This window comes from Rhinatrema bivittatum, chromosome 17, assembly GCF_901001135.1.
Source record: "Rhinatrema bivittatum chromosome 17, aRhiBiv1.1, whole genome shotgun sequence".
Lineage (NCBI taxonomy): Eukaryota > Metazoa > Chordata > Amphibia > Gymnophiona > Rhinatrematidae > Rhinatrema > Rhinatrema bivittatum.
In genome coordinates, this window is record NC_042631.1 from 21,938,764 (window position 1) to 21,962,508 (window position 23,745).

The window sequence follows — 23,745 nt, forward strand, 5'->3', positions numbered from 1 at the left end:
AAGTTACCAAGTAGCTAGTTAAAAAAAAAAATCTGAGAAAATTATTTTTCACTTAATGTATAATTAAGCTCTGGAATTCACTGCCAGAGGATGTGGCTGTTAGTGTAGCTGGGTTTAATTTATTTTATTTATTTAACATTTTTCTATAAAGGTTTGGATAAGTTCCTAGAGCAGAAGCCCATGAACTGCTATTAATCAATAAGGATTAGTAGCATGGGATCTATTCATTTAATGTTTGGGTACTTGAGACCTGGATTGGTACCTGGATTGGGTACTTGAGACCTGGATTGGTCTGACCCAGTATGGCAATTCTTATGTTCAGTAAACGATTCTCATCAAAGAGCTCCGTTTAGGCTAAGGTAGACGACAAAGCGTTTCACAGCGTGTTCATCATAGCTGCATCCAAAACTCAGCCAAAAGCCTCCAAGCCACGCCCCCTTCGCGGGCTCCTCTCCAGGCCCCGCCCCTCCATAGCTCTACCTTCACCCGCAGAAGCGGAAGTACCCGGACAATAACACGGGTGACACCGGGGAGCGGAAGTGGAGGTGGACCGGAAGCTGCGCGCAGGCTCCTGCTGCTGGATAACGGGCGAGCGTCTGCTCCCGGGCGCCTTATGCGGTGGCACTGAGGCGGCCTGGGTCGGAGGGAGATGGCGGCCTGGCTCGCAGGGAGCGTGTGGATGGCCTCGGTGCTGCTGCTCCTCACCGTGCCGGTGTCCCAGGGAGAGAAGGTGAGACGGGCCGGGCCCGGCCCAGCAGCAAGACCTAGGTTCAGCGCCATCTCCGCCCCTCATCCAGCTGCCCCGTGCAGCCCCTTCCTGCACTAATACGGCCTGAGCTCCTAACCGGCTTCCGTAAGCTTTTGGGTAAACGTAAACTGCAAAAACCATTAATGCATCCTTACGAGTCAAAACCGAACAATGTTATGGAGGGTGTGAGTGCAACCTTCAACTGCTCCTGGTTGAGTCATTGCTACCGCCCCATTTGCTTTTTATCGACATTAGATAATAATCTTGTTAATAGCGTTCGTCCAGTGTATTATTACGGGAATCTCCACAGAAAATGTTTGTCCATATGTACGCATATGTCATCCCGAGCTTTGAGAATGTTTAATGCGAGCAGTATGTGCAGCGTTTCGGTTTTTTATTGAAGAGTTTTACGCCGTCTCTAAAGACATTTATTTACATCCAGCCTTATGAAATGGGATCACTTTGCATCTGTCATAGTAGAGTACAAATACATTGCCTTTTTACTTTTTGTTTGTTAATAAATCTGTGTTCCTTTTACAGAATTTTGATGATGTCCGATGCAAATGCATTTGTCCACCTTATAAAGAGCTTCATGGCCAAATTTACATCAGAAATATATCGCAGAAAGATTGGTAAGTTCTCCGGTACTATACTACTGTTTCACCATTCTTGGCAAGATCATGAGCTAATAAAAGATGGCGTTCAAGTTCATTGAATTAAAAAAAGCTGTAAAGTTGAATGAACTTCTACACAGTGCTAAAATACACTGGTGTGCACTATACCAGTGGTCCCCAACCCTGCCCTGGGGGCCCACCAGCCAATCGGGTTTTCAGGATATTCACAATGAATAGTGCATGCAAATTTTCTCTCATGCATACCTCCATAACATGCAAATTTTCTCTCATGCATATTCATTGTGGATATCCTGAAAACCCGACTGGCTGGTGGGCCCCCCAGGACAGGGTTGGGGACCACTGCACTATGCAATTAGTTAATAAAAATAGAACTTTTAAATATTTCAGGGCTTTCTTCCTTGTGCTGTGTACTCTCAGATCCTTTATCTTTATTTTGGATTTAAGAATCTGCTGGGGGAGTGGGGAAGGGCGTTTGATTATGTGATTGGGTCTGTAGGATTTTAGTTTATTCATGAGGTTCTAGAAGAACATAAGATGTGCTGTATCAGACCAATGGGCCATCTAACTCAGCATCTTATCCCCAGCGTAGCATGAATCTGAGTATCCTAAGTTCCTTATTGCATGAGGCTTGTCCAGTGGGGAACACTCAACAAGCTAACTATTAGGTCTAGCTTGTTGAATTGTTTTCCCCCTGCTTTTATTCTTAATATATTTTTTTTATCTTTTATTGGAACATAATTAATTTCTAAAGATTTGTATTTCTATTTGAATCAACTAATTTTAACCAAATTGTCTTTGGCGTTCTCAAAACATCTCTGAAATGAAAACACTTTTCTATTTATACAGAAGGAGGTTGGAGAATCTTATTAATATAACAATGCCGGCATTTGTTTTATTCACTCTCTCTGCCTCTCCAGTCTCCTGTATTGCCTACACCACACAGAGTTTCGGCTGATGTTGCCGCCTGCACTTTCAAGCCCCTGAGCTGTATGTGTATATATATTAAGAATAAAAGCGGAGGGAAAACAGTTCAGCAAGCTAGACCTAATAGCTTGTTGAGTGTTCCCCACCAGACAAACCTCATGCAATAAGATACTTAGGATCCTCAGATTTGTGATTTGTTGATGGCTCAGAGGATTGATTTTTGGGGTTATATTGTAGTTGTAGTCCAGTGTAGTATGGCCAGGTCACTTGGAAGAACCCAGCAGATCCTTTCTAAATCTAATTCATGCAAAGGGCAAACAACTGCTCCCTATCAAACGTGTTCCATACCGCGCATGGTTTTGTAATTGTGTCTCCTCTTTCATCTCTTTTCCAAGCTATAGAACCCTAGCCTCTGGGGATAGGGAAATACTTACATGACCTGAATGTAATCCGCTTTGAAGTGCCAAAAAGCGGAATATAAATCAAATAAATATAAACCTAAACCTGTTGAGCCATTCTTAATAAGTTATTCCATCCTTTCAATTTTGTCATGTCTCTCTGCATCTTTTCTAATTTGTGGGTTTGTTTTTTTTGTTTGATGTGATCAGACATGGATTGGTACAGCAGCATTCTAATATTTCTTGTTTTGTTCTCTATTACTTTTGATATAATTCCTAGCATTCTATTTGCTTTTTTGGCCACTGTCGCACACTGAGCTGAAGATTTCAAAGTATTGTCCACAGTGACTCCAAGATCCGTTTGAGTGGTAACTCTTAGTATGGAACCTATCAATATGTACCTATAACTTGGATTTTTTTTTCTCTGTACATCATTTTGCACTTGTCCATATTAAATTTCACTTGCCATCTAGTTCCCCAGTTTAACAAGGGCCTCCTGTAATTCCTCACAGTCATCTTATGTTTTGATCACTTTGAATAATCTGCAGATTTGACCACCTTTCTTTTCCAGGTCATTAATGAACATGTTATATGATACTGGTCCAAATGGACCTCTCTCCATTTGGAAAACTGACCATTTAAAGTTTCCGGTATTTTAACCAGTTTCCCACCCACAGTGGGGCATTACCTCCGTACTTGATGACTTTGTAAGTTCCTCGGTCTTTCATGAGACTTTGTCAAATGCCCTTTGAAAATCCAGGTATACTGGGTTAACTGGCCATCCCGTCTTCACGTTTATTTACATATTCCAAAAAATTCTAATAGTTTAGTAAAGCATGACTTCCCTTTGCTAAATCTGTGTTGGCTCTTCCCCATTAATGCATGTCTATCCATATGTTCGGTGATTCTGTTCTTAACAATAGCTTCAGCCATTTTGCCTGGCACCAACCACAGACTTGCCAGTCTGTGGATTACTGGATCACCCATGGAGCCAGACTTTAGTAATAGTTCTGTAATTTCATGTTTGAATTATTTCAAAATGCAGAGGTAAATAGTGTCTGGTTTTGGTGCTTTGCTGCTACTAAGCTTGTCAGTTTGCTCCCTTTGGTGCACTTCAGGCCTCAAATCCTAGAGCAAATAGCTTTCAGTTCAGTAGTTTTTTCTCTTTTGGAGGTTACATATGGTGCTGGGCACCTTCAGGGAGCATTTCAGATCTGCTGACTTGTTGAGTTGGCAAAGTTGCAATGTTTCTAAATATTGCTCTGGTTACTTAATAACTATTAAACATGGAGCAGAGGGCGTGGGGAAGATAAAATGAATCCGAGTGTATGCATGAGAGGCAAAATGTCTCATCAGTAGTAAAGTGGCTGATCCCAGTCTGCTGTACTGGCATCCATCTCTGCAGGGCACATAATGTGAAGAGAGGGTTCTCGATGATCTGGCAAGAGGAGAACCTTTTTGGGAACAATTTTAAAACAATTTATGTGCATACTTTTAGCTATATTTAGGGGAGGATCAGAAAATAATGCGCACAGATTAGATTTTCAAGTCTGTTTTCCAAAGAAAATCTGCACCCACAAAAAGCAGGTGCAAATATACCTATGGCAGGCTTTCAAGTGACTGTACACATGCCTTCTCTTTGAATCGTGATTCAAGAACCCGCGGACTTTATCCAAAGTGGACAGTTTGAAAATTGCCCCCTTTGCTCTGTAGTTTTAGGTCTGTTGGACGTGCACTGTCCTGTCCTTAGCTGTGGTTTGAGTTCCTTTTCTTGCCTAGCAGAAGACTCCATTCCTTCAGAAGCTCTCTGCTGGGTCTTGGTAGACTTTTGCAGGGATTCTAAAGCAGGTTCCTACATTACAGAAGAGAGGATCTTTGGTACCACCTTGCAGCTTGAGATTTTAGTAATGTTGCACTCCAGAGAAAAGATTTCAGTTTTAGGAGTCTGTTTTCTAAATTGCATTAATGCAGTTAAGTCAGCCACTTTTCATCATGGCCTGGATGTGGTGTTGAAAAGAAAGATCAGTATCAATAATAACATAGCAATAAAGTAATATAGTAAAGCTGGACAGTAAAAGGCCGATTGGTCGATATAGTCTGCCCAGTTATTTCTGTCCACAGTTCACAGATGTATCCCAGCTGCCCAGCATAGACATTGGAGCACTTGTAGGATATTGTTCCTTCTCCAAGTCAGCTTTTGTTTTCCTCTTTGGGTCTCTACCATCCTGGGTAGATGAGCACACAAGTTCCTATACTTAATCCAGCCCCCAGCTCCTCACCTCCATCTTGCCACCAAGCTTTGTAATAACCTACACAGCTACCCAAATTAATGAGGCTGTTGACAGAATATCTGCCTGCATACATCAACCCAGTTGATTTCTGGAGTGGGGATGGGGGGTAGCCTGTTAATACCAACCTGATACCCCATGACCTGCCTTTTCTTTGTCCATTCCTGGTTTCTCCTTATCACCTTGCTGGACAGTCCTTGGTCACCACCGATCTGCCAGCATCCATGCAGTTGATTTCCAGCAAGCCTGCTGGTTCCAACCCTGCTGCTCCTCCAGCCTTCAAGTCTGCAGGGTTTCCTAGAATTACCCAGACATAGCATGGGGAAGAGGGTTGAAGATACAGGGCAATAAAAGGGGGGTACAAGACAAATCAAAAGCATGTTCTCCTTCTGAGGATGCATAGTGTTGTTGGGGAGCATTTCAATATAGACAACAGATTTGTTGGTTTGGTTTTTTTTAAGCTCAAGGTGAAGAATATCAAAAGCATGCATTACAATTTCTCAGTGTTGCAGTCGCCAGCATCTTCCATGCTTAAATATGTTAGTGCAAGAAGAAGCAGTTGATTATATATCTTATCCCTCCGAATTGTTCCAGTAGGAATCCTGTACCTCTTTGATTTGAGAGTGTGCGCGAGTCTCTCCTATGTTACCACTTGGCCACATCAAGCTGCTCTACATTGCAGCTCTTGAAATGGATTCCCTACTTGTTTAGTCTTAGAATCATAGTAGGTTTCATGGTGTTTAGTAGGCAAAGGGCATTTCAAGTGCAGGTTTTATATTGCTGTCTGTTTTCAGCATATTTGGTTGTTGTATTGGGGAAGCACTTGAAATTACTATTCCCAGTGAAACAGATCCATATTATAATTGGTTTATCCAGACTGAATCCATGCCCTATAATTTGAGTCCTAATGATAACTGACTTTTCATTCCAGGTTCAGACAGCTATTGTGCTCTTTTTCAGCCCGACCAAGAACTCACTAGACTGGAAGAAAGGCTCTGTCAGTTGGAGCTAATGTGAGGATGTGTTCTGGGAGTCTTTAATTCTGGCAGATTCACCAGTTTGTGGAGTCATTTCATGCTCCCAAACCAAACGGGGCTGTAAGCCAGTTAGGTACATTCAGATTTTATTACCCATGCTTCTGTTACTATCTCAAACCATGGAAGAACCAGAAATTCCAGGATCTGCACAAATCCAAGGATGGCCCCTGTCTCAATCTTTTTGGACCCCCTTACATAGCCTGAAATCTGGTGTGGGTGGGACACAGAAAGCAGGTAATGCTTCTAAATCACAGGAGACAATGTCAGTGGATGAAATGGTTTACTTTGTTTCTAAGTAGTTTTAACACTGGATAGTTTTAAAGTGATGCATCCGATTTATTAAAACTGTCCACTCTATCTGCGTGTGAAAGATCCCAGTGGCCAGCCTCACCAGGAAGAGCTGGTAGATGCTCCATGCCATGGCTCTCCCCCTGTTGGTACTGCAAATAAAATACAATTTACTGTGGCAGATTAGGGTGGATATGGAGGAATAGTGCTGGGGGAGTTGGGTGAGCAAAGCTATCTGCGGGTTCTTATTTATATTTTTTGCCTGGTTTTTACTAGGCTTATTACAATCTAGGTACTGCTTATTAGAACGGAAAGGAAGGAGAACTGCAGATATTCTCACGTTGTGAGAGAGGATTGCTTTACTGGTCGATTATGAGCGACTTCCCTTTTTTCACTTTATGTGGGTGCTATCTGTTCAGTTATCGTTTAGTGTGTTTTGGTTAAGTTTCCTGGTTTTATGTTATATCTGGTTAGATGTTTACTGTATGCTGTTTTTAAGCTGTGCTGGATGAGATCTCATCTGTTGTGCACCACTTTGTCTACATTTCTAAAAATTCTAAAGGCAGCATATAAATAAATGTAAGCCAAAGAGAGCTCTGCATGAATTTTGAGAGACAGACTTAGCGTGTCTTGTATTGCCAGCTGCCTCTTTAGAGTGAGTTTGTTTCCTTCCATGAAGCTGTCATTGGATAGCATCCGTCCCTTGTCTTTGATAAGGATCTGAGTAGATCTCATACTTTATTTGCTTACAGGAAAGGTCTTTCAGTTTGTTTTCCTTTTCTGGTCACTAGGCGGGGATGTTGCATAGTATCAGACTGCACAGATATTTTGCACCTGCGTTTTCGGTTTGTGTATTTCTCTTTGAGGTCTCTTCCATTACCATCCAGATGTTTCACCGGTTCGGTGTTGCAGCTTCTCGCATGTAGGCCATTCAAAGTCTGTCTTAGAAGTGGTTGGTTTAGATTTGTTGAGAGAATTTGCTCAAGGTGCATATGAATAGAGATGGTGGAGTGAAGAAAAGGCTGCTCTGACTTTTGCTGAGATTGAGGCATAATCCACACTACACTCAGATTTCTGTGCTTGCATGCTCTGAGTTTACTGCAGTGCACAAGCAAGCTGGCACTTTTTTTTTTTTTTTTTAAATACCAGGCGACCAGATGAGTTTTATGATGTATTTAGTAACATCTGGGAATGCGTAATCAAGAGAAGAGGGGTCAATCGGACCCAATTTTCAATCTAGTGTTGAGGGTTGCTTCAGATTCCATGGTTTTTTATATATGTATGTGCAACTTCTTATTCAACATTTCTCATAACATCTTGCAGTTCAAACAGTAGAATCCTTTTTTCCTCCTCTTCTCCCAGACGTCCATCTCCAAACACTCCTTTGTCCAATTCAGTAAAAGGCATCTCTTGGCTAGGAGACTGGTTTTAATCAACAGCATCTTGTGAGCCTTCCTTATTAAACATTCTGGGGCATGCTGCAACATGGCAGAGGTGCAAGGCATAGGTACAGCCTTTTTTGGCACAAGGACCGCATTTCTAAAACTCGCCAAAATTTTCAAAAGAACTGTGCAGTCCCAAAGACAGTGAATTAAATTGGTGTCTGGATCACCACGTTTCATGCACTTGCTTGATGACTATGTTCTCACGGGTGAAATGATCATTGGATTATCCACCTCTGTGGTAAACTTATAAGTTAAAGCATAACACTCCTGCACTTGTTCACTGTCAATCCCTTTTCTGACCTTTACTTGCCATACTGTAGCTAAAGACTTAAAGATTATATATGCCATCTGATTATGTAAGAATCTGTAGAGCCTGGAGAGATTACCTCTGTGTGTTAGACACTGCTGGAGAGGTAAGCGGCAGGTCAGCACCTTGTAATATGTGAGTGATGTAACTTTGCATTTGCAAATAAGGAAGAAAGTCTATGCCTGAAACCTAAATGTTCTACATGAGAATTGTTTTTGTCAACGAAATAGTCTATGATCCAGATTTTATTCTGCCTAGTTTGTTGAACAAATGCATTCAAAGTCCCAGGAGGAAAATCAAGGTTTCCATTGAGAGGAACATACCATGATTTAGTCTGTCAGCAGCATTTATGTCTAATGGCTGTCCATGCCTTTCTGTCTGCAGTTTCGAGTAGGATTTAAGATGTCCAGCCAGGGAATTGGTCCCTCACAGAGTGAAGTACAAATGGTTATTACGTTGATCTTTCTACTTGTCTGTGTGCAGCCACCAATTACCTAATATACACATTTAATAAACTAAGTTCTATCCTTTAACATTAGGATATCCCGTAACCCTTTCAGTTACTGGTACCACTAGCTTGGAGTTGGATCTTGCCCCATGTTCCATGTTTTTTAAAATCTGTTTATTGAAATGTTGTGAATAGATACCCCATTGGAGAGCTGTTAGGCAATTAGAATTGGGAGGTGATGTATCTCTGCTCGTGGGTTTTTTTTTGTCTACCTGCTCTGCCTACATTACAAAACTGAATAGAGCTAACGTGGAATTCTGTCTCCCCCCTGTGTTTGCCTAGTGAGTGTCTTCATGTGGTCCACCCAATGCCAGTGGCTGGGGCAGACGTCGAAGCTTACTGCCTGCGCTGTGAATGCAAATACGAAGAAAGGAGCTCCATTACAATTCAGGTAAGGAGCTCAGCCTCTGCTGATTAGTGCTGACATGGTACAAATCTCAGCAGGTTAATTGCTTTCATCTTAATTACCCAGAGGGCCTCATGAGATGAGTAAGATGCTCTATGACTTGGGAGTGCAGTCTACTCAATTATTGTTTATATTGTGAGAAAAATGCCTGATTTCAAGAGTTGGTATTATACAGTTCCTTCTGATTGTCTGATTTCAGCTTCTGAAATCATTCTGAGCTTTAATATGTTGCAGCCACTGGAAAATATAAAAAGTGCTTGTGCCATAGAGTCTCTCTCACATTGCTTGGGTCAGTAGAAATAGGCCAGAGGTGGGAAACCTACAGCCCATGTGCCAGTGTCTTCTGTCCTACAGTGATCCCCCCATGCATTTTGGCTTGTGGTGCCTCCTTCATGCTGCCCACTGCCTCTCCCTACCTCCTGTCTGCTGGCCCTTTCACCTTATTCTGTGTTTTATTGCCTTGAATCTGGAAGTCATGTTCCCAGCTCTTCGCAGGGTGTATTTAATTGCAGGCTGGCAGGAGGTGGTGCTATTCAGGAAGAAGAAGATGCCATTGAGAATATCTTTAGCTGAGCCATCCAGTGTGAAGGCCTGCTTCTTCTTGGTCCCTGGAAGCCAGAAAAAAACGCTAATTAATTTGGCATCGGTTGCCAGTGCCACATGGAAGCAGTCTCACGGTATGAGCTGCGAGTGCACAGCTCCATATGCAGGGGTGGGGAGAAGGGGATGTCTAGTTCCTGCAGGAGCAGTGAGCTGCCTGCTGTCGTCATTGTGGCCTTAAAACAGTGCATCAGGCCATGGCTTAAAAATAAATACTGGGCTCAGCTGAGTCCCGGAGCAGGGCTGCTGGTTTTTACAGCCAGGAAGCCGTGGAGAATGTAAGTAAAACAAAATAAAATGTGGTTACAACAGACTCTGTGATCTGGGGAAGTGTAGGGAGAGCTTTCCTGATAAGAGGGCATGTGGTGGGGGAAAGCTTTTAGGAGGAGGGAATGTGTGGGGAGAGTTCAGCGCTCCAAGCAGCTACTACTCTCTCAGCCCCGCTCTCCAGCTGAAGTTGTAAGCGGGGACCACCCCTCCCCTCAGCTCCCGGTGCAGGCAAGAGCCACTAATGAGGTCCGCTGTAAGCAAAACAGTAAAAAATAATAAAAAGTTTGCCTACCCCTGGAATGGGCTCTTCTGTTCCTAGGCTGCAACACAGATTGCCAGTTTACAGCTGCGCTTGTGTCCAGCTTCATGACAGCTAAGGGACCTGTTCTCTGACCCAAACACTTCCAATCCATGGCCGATGCAGCCTGCATAAATGGGAAGGCTACAGCGAACAGAGCCCCCGGGAGCCGCCATCTTTGGGCCTTTGCATGGCTGACACAAGCTCGGAAACAGGAGGATTTCTTTTAATGCCAAAGCCCAAGCAATTCTGCTCAGAAGAACAGTAACCTTTTTATACATTGATTGGCTGTGGTGAGCCCTGAAATTATCCTGAGCTCCATTTTTGCACCCAGAATGGATGGATGCCCCTTTATTCAGTGAAAGGAATGATTCGGAGGGCAGAGTACGGCAGAAGCTTTGTACAGGAGATGCAGTTATAATGCAGAAAGATCAAACCTTCCCTTTGTAGATGAGGAGTTACGATGGAGAAGAGAAGACATGTCTGGGCACTGTTAATTTCAGTTCCTTTATGAACTCTGCGCCGCCACTTAAGTTTATGTTTATGTTCGTTAAAATTTATTAATCGCCTGGTGCACAAGGCTCTAGGCGATTTTCAACAATAACATACATAATAAAAACACGTAGTCAAAGTACCCCGCCTCCCCAAATCATACCCATTAAATACATAAACAGAGTAACAAGATCACCCCAAATGATAAATTCATTCTCCACCCATGCATTATCCCCGCTGTGGCACACTATGCATGCCTACAGTAATTATTGCTTTAGATTTCAAGGAACAAAAGAAATGTAATAGGAGTGGTTGAAGCAGAAGGCTGAGAATTGGTGAAATTGGAGTATAAATCCCCCTTTTTTTTTCCTGTGAGTCTCCATTGCCTTGCTTTACAAACTTATGTCTGAATTGTAATTTGTCTTCAGCTCAGGTGTGTAATGGAGAGTGAGTCAATCCACGTCTGAACACTTGTTAGGTGTAAATAGTGTAACTGAACTATTTCCTCACTGATCTGAAGAAGCAGAGCACTTGAAAGCTCATCACAGATGTATTGCATGAGTCCAACAAGTATAACATTTTTGACCCTTGTTTTTTACATATACAAGTGGACTAACAGCAACGACAATACTCTGCTCATGAAATTTAGTGGAAATTACATACAGAGTGGACCTAAAACATAAGAAAAGAGGTGAAAATGTGACATACGGCATCATCTGCTCCATATTTGTACACTGTGTGTGACCACTTAAACGTCCCCATCGATGAGTGAGGCTTCAAAAGAGAGAGTGTAGGAGGGGTCTGACTTGGAATATGGAAACCTTGTTGAGCGTATTAGAACCAGACTTCTGTTTTGCTTACTTCCAGTTTACCATCTTAATATACCTCTCCATCCTGGGCCTGCTGCTGCTGTACATGCTGTACCTCACTTTGGTGGAGCCGATGCTGAAAAGACGCCTCTTTGCGCATTCCCAGCTCATACAGAGCGACGACGATGTTGGGGTAAGGTCGCGTGCACATCTGGCTGCTCGTAGCAACGTCTGGAAGGTGCTTGAGAACGACATGGGGGGCCATAATCGGAGCATTTCATGCCTGCGTAAAAACACAATCTGATTATTCCAGTTCTCCGTCCCCCCATCAGCGCTGTAAACACGGCGCAAGCTTTTATCTCCATGAAATAATGGGCGGGGTTAGGTCGGGGAAGACTAGATCTCCTCGCATGCTTTCCAGCATCAACTTTTGTGCTTGCTCTGGTGCAGGCGCCAACTACATCAGCACCTTGTACCCACCTTGTGTGCCCCAGTGGGATTTTCAAACTAACTTTTCAAAAAAAAAAAAGTTTTAAATGAGCTTCCATTAATGAGGGGAGGGCAGCTCATTATTACCTCTCCCATTTTTATTTTTTTTTTTAGTTTAACAATATTAAGAATTATTGTGAAATGTAACTTTTTTTTTTTTTTTAAATTTTCCATAGAAGCAAGCCTTTTTTGATTGGCCAGACAATTATGTGCTGAATAATTTCAGTGGCACAAAACATGGCACAGATTTGCTTTGGCATAGCCATTTGGAAAAAAAAAGTGACTATTTGAACACTATGCCGAAATCTCACAAGGGGGCGAACATAACTGTAACTCCTATCCCCCTCGATCAGTGGAGCTTGCCTCTGACCTTTTTGAAGGATGGATGTAACACAGCCTGCGTACAGGAGGACACTAGTCTCCCCACATTAGACACAGTTCATTCAAGAACGCCCTATGGGGGCCTAGGATCTGTGGGGAAGACGGGATTTTTATTTTTTTATTTTTTGCAGGCTCTGAAGTCTTTTCTTGACCCAGCGTAAGATCCAAAGATGATGGTGTATGTGAGCTTTCTGAAGGTCCCCCGTGTCACGTGCAGCAGCATCTTTGGCTGGTTCTCGTGTCGGTTCCTTACAGAATTGGATTCAGTGGTGTGCGAGCAATAATCCTGGAAGCCTGCGAGTGGCAGGCCCTTGAGGACCAAAAGATGCATGGTACGCTCTTTTTGTACCAGCGTTGGAAGCTACCAGGAGTGCAAGTGCGTCTCTTTGTTTCACCCAAGTCTTCCCCACGGAGGGTTTGTGAAGAGTAATACTGACGCCCCAGACTTGGTCACTAGTGTAAAAGCATCTTACTCTTCTTCCACATATGACCAACAAAGTCACTCTTGGTTTCACACCTGCAGTGCCACAGCCTGGATTGATTGATTTTCTTGCCCTCGAGTGAATTACAATTACATAAATCCGCAAAATGTAAATATAAACTAGCAACCCACGCACTAAAATCCCACCCCCTCTTTCTGTCCATGATAAAAACAAAGACATTTCGGAATTGTATATAACAATCTATGAACACCCAGTATTTCTTTTCAGAAAGTCAACACCAAGCCTGCTTTATCAAGGGGCTTTCTTGACTGGCGCAAAGCAAGCTTGAGAAACCAGGCTTTTGCTGGGTAGGAAGGAGAGGCGTGCTTTCGAAGGCCTTGCCACCGGTGGCTCGTAACGCTTGCGTTTTCTCCCCATCGTATTAGCACATCCCCGCCGCGTTATTGCCAAAGCACTAGCGACCAGCGGGCCTCCAGTTTACTGTAATTACATAGTGCAGGTGTGAAAGGGACAAGAAGTGCGCCATCCTGCTCGCGTCCCGTGCTGCGTCCGTGCATGAGCATTGTTGTCTCCTTTGCCGCCGCTGGGGTTGAATAAGCTGCACTTAAAGGGATAAAACTCGTTGTGCTAACGCCCTTAAGTACTTAATCCTTTAAGCATTTTTTGTAGTGAAGTTTTGGATATCAACACCAATAGAAATGTGAAGTGTCACGCTGGCGTTAGGAAGGTCACAAAAGAATGTGTTTATGCATGGAATTAGACAAAAGGGAATATTTTATATACAGAGGACCTAAGGTTTTTCTGTCCATGTGTAGAAGGACATTAAAAATTGGGCGAGAGAGAGAGAAATGACTTAGATAGTTTCCCCAAACACAGTAAATATATTACTCTCTGCCCCAGTCAGGGGGTCCAAAGGGATACGTTGGGGAAGTGTGAAAAACCGAAGGTGAAAGGAGTTATTTCTTCTTGGGAAAAGTCCACCTTTCTGGAAGGAGTCGTCTGGCTTCTCAGGCCTGATAAGCGCATGAGGCTCAGACTTGGACACTGATGGCTTCTGGGCAGACTGCTGGTACCTGCACACATCCAGATCCTTCTACCAAGACTGCATTCCCTGCTGTTTCGTTACTGGAAAACAAACCGAATAGGGGTCTGGAGGAGGTAGAAGAGAGGACTGCACCCGGGTGGGATGGGGGCACCCGCACTACGCACTCCCAACTCGTTGAGGGACTGGAAGGGGGATGTACGGCAGGTATGCATGGTAAGGCCCGGAAGAATGTTTCAAACCCTGCTGATATGGAGTAGTTTCTCTGTTCATTTTGCTTCTTCTGGAACTGAATCCTAAGAACATAAGAACATGCCATACTGGGTCAGACCGAGGGTCCCATCAAGCCCAGCATCCTGTTTCCAACAGTGGCCAATCCAGGCTACAAGTACCTGGCAAGCACCCAGACACTAAGTAGATCCCATGCTACTAATGCTGGTAATAAGCAGTGGCTGTTCCCTAAATCTCCAGAAGCATATCCAAACCTTTTTTTTAAACCTGGCTACACTAACTGCACTAACCACATCCTCCAGCAACGGTTATTTTTCCCTATATGCATCACTTTGCACTTGTGCACGTTAAATTTCATCTGCCATTTGGACGCCCAGTCTTCCATTCTCACAAGGTCCTCCTGCAATTTAACTACTCTGAATAATTTTATGTCATCTGTGAATTTGATTACCTCACTCCTTGTTCCCCTTTCCAGATCATTTATAAATATATTAAAAAGCACCGGTCGAAATACAGATCCCTGAGGCACTCCACTGTTTACCCTTTTCCACTGAGAAAATTGACCATTTAATCCTACTCTGTTTCCTGTCTTTTAACCAGTTTGCAATCCACAAAAGGACATTGCCTCCTATCCCATGATTTTTTAATTTTCTTAGAAGCCTCTCATGAGGGACTTTGTCAAACGCCTTCTGAAAATCTACCGGTTCACCTTTAACCACATGTTCATTAACCTAAAATTGATTTGCTCCTTTTCATTTTTTGGTGCATTTCATACTGAAATAAGTGCCTGTTGGATTCCCCAGATCTGTCTCTCTCTATCCATGTATCTGGGAGACCCAATGGATTTAGTTGAAATTTTGTTTTGAGAGAGAGACTCTCTCAACAGGGGGCTAAGAAGATGTAAAAGTGCACCACTGAGGAATTTTGGTTGCTCCCCGTTTTCCCATAGATCTCATATGAAATCACCTGACTGGTGTACTGCCTGCCCATGTACGTTTAAGCATTGCTCCAGTGTCGTCAAGCCTAAACATCCTCCACTGAGGCTGCCCCTGGTTGGATAAGACACGTACAGTTTCCAGAATGTTTACGTCCATTTTGGGCTTAAAAATGACAAAACAGTACAAGTGTGTTGTAAAAGGAAAGAGTCTTGCATATTTTTTTTTTTACTTCTAGGGATAAAAGGAATATTTACAGACACTTAATGACGTGATATGCACCTAAAACAGACTGTCTGAATTTTCTGTCTGCCATAAAGATAATTATATTATATGCTGCATGAATCTAGATTGGGTTTGGTCATCAAACTCGGTGGGTTTTGTAGTGAAGACACGACTAAGGGTTCCTGTCTTCTTGTATATATGTGACTAATAGAAGAACCCCCTTCTTTGTACAGGTGAAAGAGTTTTTGTACGTGTGTGTGTGTGTGTGTGTGCGTGTGTCATGGTCAATGGTAAAAGTTAGCAAACCTACATTGGAGTCTTGCCGACCAATTGGATTCTGTGGTCCAACCACCGCCCGCACTGATTGGTCGACAAGACTTTGATATCGCAGACCTTCCAGCCGGAAAGGGAGGCACACTGGACATTTTATATAGATAGATTTTTTTTTAATTAAAAAATATGCAGAGATTGATTAATAAATTAATAGATTCTGGAGTTTGTAGTGATACAATCAGTTTGATTGCTTTTGGGTTTTTCTGTCTGACTAAAAGGCTTGAAGTGGATGCAAGGTATATGACAATAAGTCGGTTTTCAGTTTTTATTTTCTTTTTCCTGGGAATTGTTCAGTTTCACAACAAGAACAGGAGAAACGGGTAGGGCAAACAGGCCTTATTTTCTCCTCTCTGCTCCCCTAACCATTGTTCTGGTTCTGTCTTAGGGAGCTATAAGTCAGAAGGACTGGAGTTGGCCACAAGCCAAATTCCCATGAAGGCCTAGTGCTGCTTTCGTCACACTGGCATATGCTCCCAAACTCATGCATAGACAATGGCATATACTTAAGCACCTTCATTTCTATCTTATATTTTCCTTATATTTCAGTGTTTAGTACAAGAAGAACCAAAATGTTTACCTGGAAATATGAGTCACTGAGCTGCGTGAGATTGCAAGGAAACTTACCTTACAGACCTTTAGTTTGTTTGGAAACAGATTTAGTCACCTAACGCTTAACCTCTTCACTTTTTTTTTCATTTCTAAAACCAATTGGATTGTGCTAAAATGTGGCTGAAAGCAGCTGCAGAGTCTTGCCCTAACCAGAGTCCCAAGAACCATGACCCCCATGTGTCCTTGTGTGATACCAAGTAGTAAATGCCCCTGACAGATGGACTCTGCTCTGGAAGCAGGGAAAGAGCTTGACGGTGCTTTTGCATCATTTTCCTAGATATTTTATGGGGCACTTAAAATGTGGTTCCCTCTGTTTCCGTTTTCCTCTTCTCGCTAATGAAATGGGACAAAATTGCTCTAAAACAGTGCTGCGTGTTATTCAGGGTTACACTGTTTTATCTGCGTCACTGAACTTACCAGTGAGTCTGACGTTTCATGGAAACAAACATATAAAAGCCGCTTTCTCTTGGGAAGCAGATGGCGTGTGCTTTTTTTAGTGCTGCGAGACCTCCAGAACGCCCATTGCACTTATGGATGCTTTCATTGACCTGAAGCTTTTACAATGGCTGACGCCGCTGCTGGCTGTGGTGCTTTGTTGTGAAGATAAGGTTGAAATTTACCTGTAGAAACAGATACCAGGTGGCACAATTGAAAGTCAAATTATTTCTTGGCAAGTTCTGGATGATGTGTACCGAAGAGTGGTGAAGCAAAGCACAGCTGTGAGTGAGTTCTATATGAAAGAATGGATATTTGTTCAGCCGACATCACATTCTGTTTGCCTAGTACTTTGTGCATTATTTTCGTTGGAGTTAGGTTTTCAAAATGGCTAATCTTATTTTGGTAGCCAGGTTTAAGTGGGTGCTGTTTTCAGTTAAATCTGAGAACACCTTCTACACGGCATGATATAGTCAACCACTTTTTCCTGAAAAACGATTCAGTACGGTACAGAGCAGTTCCTGTGTCATACGTGCATGGGATCTTGGGCAGCCAAAAGGTAAATGGCAACATGAGTGCCAGCCGTGTGTTTTGTTTTTTGTTTTTTTTTTTACAGTGCAGTTGCAGGCACAGCAGTTAGACTGTGGTTGCCCAAACAACCAGTCGCCAGGGGATTTTCACCCCTACATGGGGGGAAAAAAATACACTTGCATTAAAACTGCTCGCAGTCGGGATGGCCCATTAGTTCAGCAGCAGGTGCTGAACTCTGCTGTGCAGAAGAGCTACATTCAAATCCTTCCACTCTCCGGGTTGGCTAAGGATGCTGCAGAGTCCGTATACACGGCCCATGAGGTTGGGAAATCTTATTGCTCAATAGTGATGCCAGAACTAGGGTGCACACGTTTTCTGGGATCCAAAGGGAGCTGTCATCGGTGGCTCCCGGCCAAAGGCTGTTGCTGCAGTGGCTGACCTGGCTTGGGGGGGGCAGAGGATAGCCAGGCAGATGTATGTGAATCTTCATAGCTCTGTAGCCCACTAGAGGCCGGTTCTGATTGATCTGGAAGCTCAAAACGAACAGGAGCAAACGGCCAGGCCAAAAAAAAAAAACCACAAACATCAACTTGTCTGGTTTATTTTGCTTTACTGTAATTCAATGGGACCTGTGCGGTTCACCGGTCAGTCTCTTCCCCTTTTCACTGTGGTGCTGTTGTATCACCATTGAAATAAGCAAGTAACGTAGGCGAAAAGCATTTGTCTGAAAATGAGCCTCCCTGGCTGCAGCTAAGAGTCTGCACGTTGTTCCCCAATACGCAGTGAGAGGAGGCGGAAGGAGGGAAAGTGCTCATGTGGAGTGCATTTTTAGAGCTGTATGTACGTTTCCCTTAAAAGTCCATCCCCAGAACACGCAGGTGCAAGTGACTGTATGGACTTTGTACCCATGGGAAGTTTCCGAGCAAAAGTACGGGTGTGCCTTCAATTTGAAATTGGTGCAAAGCCCACAAGTAAAGCATGCATGTAGTCTTTGGAAATTGCTCCTGTAAAGACAGAGCGACCCCCGCAGGAAGACGATGTTACAAATATGCTAGAGACCTCTGGGGCAGGCACGCTAGAAACGTGGGCACATTCCCACCCAGGTCGGTTGAGATTGGCACGAAAGCTCATTGAATCCTGTTTTTCTGTTTTTTAATTTGCAGGACCATCAGCCGTTTGCCAATGCTCACAGTGTCCTGGCCCGGTCCCAGGGGCGAGCCAATGTGCTGAATAAAGTGGAGTATGCGCAGCAGCGCTGGAAGCTGCAGGTACAAGAGCAGCGCAGGTCTGTCTTCGACCGGCACGTTGTGCTCAGTTAAGCGTGACGTTTTTGTTCAAGCTTCAGTCGCTGGAAGAAGGAAGTGAGAACTCACGGGCCGGAGTCTGCCTGCTCGGCCCGTTCATCCTGGACTCCATTTACCAGTGCCGAAAAAAGCTCATTCAGGCTACATACGCTTAACCTCTTCAAAAAGAAGTGTTGAATGAAAGCTAAGAAACACATACATGAATACTTCTCTAGCAAATAAATAACTTAAAGTGACTTTCGGTAATAAGTTTCTGGCCATAGTTGGCTCTCATTTTAAAGATAAAAATCTTATCATGATGACTTTTGCAATTTTTTATTGTAACTTTTCTGTCTCTGAGCCTGATAATATAAGAGGACAGCTGCAATGTATGACTTGGCCAGTGCACTCGGAGACCTTTTTAAAAAAAAAAAAAATCTTCTCTTGCTGGTTTTAGTGCTCTCTGTAGAAATGCAGTATTCTATAGCAGTCTTCATTTCCTAGCATTACTGATAAATGTATAGTGGATGATGCGTGCTTGCAGATTTCATGGCTCTGCATTATGTCACAGTGCAGTTTAGCAGGCAAAATGCAGAAGGTTAAGAGTGGCAAGATTAATGTATGTACACTGAGTGCTCTGGTTGTAAGAAAGTGGCACAGTAAACATTAGTTCCATTAGACTGCATTATTGTGCTCTGTTGAGCCATTTCAGCTATAGTAGAACTTGTCAGGTCTAGGTATATTAAGTGTCTTTTGTAAGGACAAACTTTCCAGTCTGCTCCCCTGAGAAGATAGTTGACTTTACTCAAGTATGTTGTGTTATTAATCCACATTTATCATTGATAAGACCTGGTCCTACTGAATTGTAATAATGTTTTGGTTTCAAAAGCCCAGTCCTGTTACTGGTTTCATTAGGTACCTTGCTTTATAGAGCATTGTTTAAAGGTTAGTAAAATGCACGGTGCCCATCTTTTCAAGATTTACTGTACAGTTTATCCTTCTGAGCTGGCAGCACAATGCACAGAACCTTTCCAGCCTCCATCGTCATCCTGCTGATTTTTGAAATGGGATGGAGGCTGTCTAATCCACTTATTGCAGCCAGTTGGGTAACATTTTTCTTACTCTGGAATATAACAAATAAAATGATTTCTGAATACCTCCCCACTCTGTCTGTGACTGTGTATGTAAAGGTTGTGTGGAAGAGCACATGGTCAATGTAATGGGGTGAAACTCATCACTTGCAAAATATTTAACCAACAGAACAAAGATGTTCTCATTTAAAAATAAAATCCTTTGGTTCTACAGCTTGCACTTTTGCAAAAGTATTTAAATAAGTTAATATAAGGCCCAGTAAACAAATGCCTTTGGACATCCTAGCTGTGATTGTCTTGGTTTTGTGTGAATTGCACATCTCCCAAAGTAAAGGCTTGAGCGACATCGCAGATCTACTGTCTTTCTACAGTTGCTATAGTTTACAAACTGTTTCTGGAAACGCTTGATCCTGGGTATTGCACGGCTGCTTGTTCTGTGCTGGTACAACAGTTAGCCAGAAGAGTTCCAGCACTCTTGGGACAGTGGGCAGGGGCTCGCCAGAAGTGCTAGTTATAGGAAGCTCTGGGTATGAGGCTGTATACGCAATCACCTGGAACAGGACAGGGCCAAACTTTATGTCCAGCTCCCAAAAAGAGGCAAGATCAAAGCACCTGAAAGAGCGGCAGGACTCTGGTGCTTTCCCAGATATGATCGGGGAGAAGGTAGCAAGCTTGAGTACGGGCAACAGATGGGCTTCTTGCTCCTCCCCGTTTTGGCCTGAGCTGGGAAGCGTAGGCGTTTTCTGCAGAAATATTGCCAGTGCAGTAGGTGAAGGGAGATGAGAGAACAGTGTACATGGTTCAACTGGTATAGCTAACGGGCAGGAGACGTTCTTAGCTAGGGCAGACTGGAATATTTTCTATGTTATGCAGGAGTGATCCGTTGGGTCCACAATGGATTTTGGGCACTGTAGTCCTACTTCTTTTCAAGTCAAAACCTGCTGCTTGGTCACTCTGTCCCAGTCAAACCATTCTTGTAACAGCAGAAAGCTCTGTTTAAACAGTTAACACAAATAACGGCCGATTCTTTGAACTCTCTCTCAAAAGGTATTTATAAAAAGGATAGTATTTAGTGTCAGCTGGAATTTTCAAGGTTAGCCCTAAACTGGTCAGATACAATTTTTCTTCTCATCTGTACACATTCAGTTAAAAAAAAAAAAATCAGTTTATGTAAACTTACTGTTTCTTGGAACCTGAGCCCACCAATGTGTCTGGGTGATGGAGCTCTTGAGGAACCAGATTTTATTTTTTAATTAAATACCTAACATACATGGTACCATACTATCACATACTAAGGACCTCTTGATCCGCCCAGTTAACCCTTCCTACTGCAGCCCTACTTTCCGGTTATTTGCTAGGTTTTGGTTTGCAGCCCATTGCTCTAACAATCTGGCCGCCGCTCCTCCTCCTCCTCCATGGTTAGAGTAATGGGCTGCACATCGGAGTTCGAATCCCACTTCTGCCACTGTCACTTCGTGTTGCCTTGGGCAAGTCGTCTTATCTCCCATGAACAGTAAGCTTTTTGTGATAGGGACCTATCTTAATTAAATACTTACCCATCTGCAGTGCTGCGTAGGTCCAGTAGCATTATAAAAATGAAGTAGAATTAAAGTGTTCTCCTGCTCTTTCTATTTGTCCGAAACGTGCTAGAATTCTGTCACACTCCGCTGCTGGCTTTAAAAACGGGGGCGTTCTCTCATTGGCGCTGTTGTGTGGAATTCCCTGCCGTGGGATTTGTGCCATATCCCGTTGTCAAAACTTTTCTGTCTGTGGGTAGCCTGATAATCCAGTAGCTGAAGGCTGTAGCCATTTTATTCAAACGGGAATGCGTGTTTGCTAAGTATTTGCGTGAGTACTGTTTACATATAAAACAGCAGATTTAAAATAATTGTAAACCGCTTAGTACAATGTATTTGTTTTAAGCAGTACATACAATTTTGAAAATAAGTCTAATCCACTTTGTGTATTTTCAGTACATAGTGTGTTATGAATTTGGTGTGTGTTTACTTTGCCATCCAGATTTTTTAATTTAGTTACTAGTTTGAAATCTCAGCAGAAGTTCAGGAAACTTGTTACATTTCATCAACATATATTATAGTTTTCAAATGCCCGCTGATACCTGCTAAAGGGAAGTGTTATTGAATGCTGTACAAAAGTAGCGGTTTCCAAGGAAAAATACTTTGTCATCTTGTATCCTTTTCTATCCTTCTTTAGAAATAGTAATGTTGCTTTAGCAGACTAGTATCAAAGAAATAATTGAAATATTTAGCACAATTATTGTAAACAAGTGTCTGGCCCACCAGAGGCCAGACCAGCAGCAGGAATCTGAGTGGAGCTCTCTCCAGGCCCCCCTTCCCAACCTAGAAGGTAGACATAGAGTAATTTTGGTCCCCCATACTGCTCTATTTGACAGTCACATCCGTGTGACTCCAAATCAGATTCATGGACTTGCATGCACTGGAAAATCCCATGATTATTCGTTGCAGGAATCCTGGAAGCTGAGATCCTGCCCCTGCAACCAGGAAGCATACGTTGGAGCTGGGGGCTTGACAGGCTTGTTGTTCTCATTTTAAACACCTTACGTCCAAGGTCTTGTGAGCTGCCTGGAATGTGTGCCGGTTCCATTCAACATAATCATTTCACAAGTAATTTAAAAATAGTCTGACATCTATCTAGTCTTGCTGTTTTATAACGGTGCATTTTGCAAAAATACCACACCATTTTATCACAAGCAAAAATATCAAACCCCCCCAACCTCTAAGATTCTTATGAAATAAGTTTATGGTGTGTCTTACTGCATTTTAAAGATGAGACTCATTCTCTATTGCACTATGAGTATGTATTGATTCTGATATTCAAATCAATAAAAGGAAATGGTGCAGTAAAGAAGGGCCATGCCTACATATTTTCTGATATAGTTTAAATACAAGTTTTGAATGGCATTTTTCACAAGAACAATTAAATGGATATCAAATGTTTTCCTAGCATAAGGGCTGGGAAGCTTGATCACCAGCATGCCTAAAATTCAGAAAAGGATGAAGAAAAGAAGCAAAATAAAAATATAAAAAACCTAAACTAAGAAGAAAAAAGCTAACCAGAACAAACCAGTACTTAAAAAGGCAAACATTAAAGAGATTTTTTTTTCCTCCTGGTTTCTAAAAATTTGAGACTGGTGCCTATTTTCTGTATATTTTTCCCCTGCCTATTAAGCAGATAGATGTTACTGATAGATTAGCTGGTACTATTGCTGTACAGCAAGCTCTGTGCTACACGGTTGTTACGCATTTGAAATTATAGTCCTCTTGTTTGGAATTATTATGACAAGTCAGAAAACTGAAATGTAAAGTAATAAACCTATCCTGTCCTCCTCCAAAAAAAAAAGGACTGAGAGGTTTGCAAACAATAAAGCTGAGCATAGCACAGCCAGAAAATACATACAAAACCACCAACTGATTTGAGTGCTCTTGGCAAAATAAAAAAATAATTGTAGAAAACGCCCTCAAAGCCTGAAGCAGCTCAAAATAGCAAAAATTGCAGGAAAAGAAGAAAGTGGGTATTCCCATTATTGAAAAAAAGCTTTATTGAATTTAAGCTATTAATAACAAAGTGCATCCTTCTTTATTTTTCTTTGAGTTAGGTTTGTAACCACTTTGAATTTGGAAAAAAAAATGCATTGTGCTTTTAGGTTTGGAAATGTGTAACAGGTTTTTTTTGGGTTTTGTTTTGTTTTTTTAAATCTGCCTCTACTACTAACAAAAGTTATAAAAGTCCCAGTCTCTGAGAGAGAGGCCACCCACATCTTTCTGAATTCAAAATACTTTTAAACTGCTTATCTGACCAAAATTGGATGTTTAAGTGGTATTCAAATTTAAATGTTTAAATCCAACAATACACATAAATATTCACAAAACACTGACATTACAAACTAAAAATGTTACATGAACAGCAACCTCAATCCAGTTATTCTGCAGACAAGCTAGAGCCATGTTTTTAACTTTTTCCAAAAAAAGTCTTATTAATTTAGCTCAGCCCTGATCTCAAGTGGGAGTTGATTCCACACCTGTAGAGCAGCCGCAGAAACCAGCCTGCTGCATATGAGTTGCCAATAAAGAAGACTTTGACGAGGATAGCATTCTACCAGGAGCATACCCATATATTTATCTTTTAAACAAATGGGCATGGTGGTCTCAGAACTTTATGTACGAGAGCCATAATTTTAAACTGGCTCCTATATCCAAGTAGAAATGCTATGTGTAACCTGCTG

The 23,745-nt window shown here is 42.4% G+C and overlaps 1 protein-coding gene across 3 annotated transcripts; it reads left to right on the forward strand.

Moving 5' to 3' along the window:
- Positions 1–507: 507 nt before the first annotated feature.
- On the forward strand, positions 508–19,554 carry TMEM9B (TMEM9 domain family member B). 3 transcript variants are annotated; one of them, XM_029582678.1, is made up of 5 exons: positions 508–730; positions 1,289–1,380; positions 8,861–8,969; positions 11,512–11,646; positions 18,271–19,554. In XM_029582678.1, exons 1-5 carry the CDS (start codon positions 650–652, stop codon positions 18,424–18,426), a joined length of 573 nt encoding a protein of 190 aa, XP_029438538.1. In that variant the 5' UTR covers positions 508–649; the 3' UTR covers positions 18,427–19,554. The 3 variants fall into 3 exon arrangements, with proteins under 3 accessions (XP_029438538.1, XP_029438539.1, XP_029438540.1); XM_029582679.1 differs by lacking the exon at positions 508–730 and adding an exon at positions 750–865; XM_029582680.1 differs by lacking the exon at positions 508–730 and adding an exon at positions 834–853.
- Positions 19,555–23,745: the final 4,191 nt, after the last annotated feature.

Excerpts from the sequence above, each read along its gene's own strand:
- TMEM9B (XM_029582678.1), top strand. The coding sequence starts at position 650 with ATGGCGGCCTGGCTCGCAGGGAGCGTGTGGATGGCCTCGGTGCTGCTG. Across the intron at positions 731-1,288 it reads CGGTGTCCCAGGGAGAGAAG|AATTTTGATGATGTCCGATG; the intron begins GTGAGACGGGCC and ends TTCCTTTTACAG. Across the intron at positions 1,381-8,860 it reads AATATATCGCAGAAAGATTG|TGAGTGTCTTCATGTGGTCC; the intron begins GTAAGTTCTCCG and ends GTGTTTGCCTAG.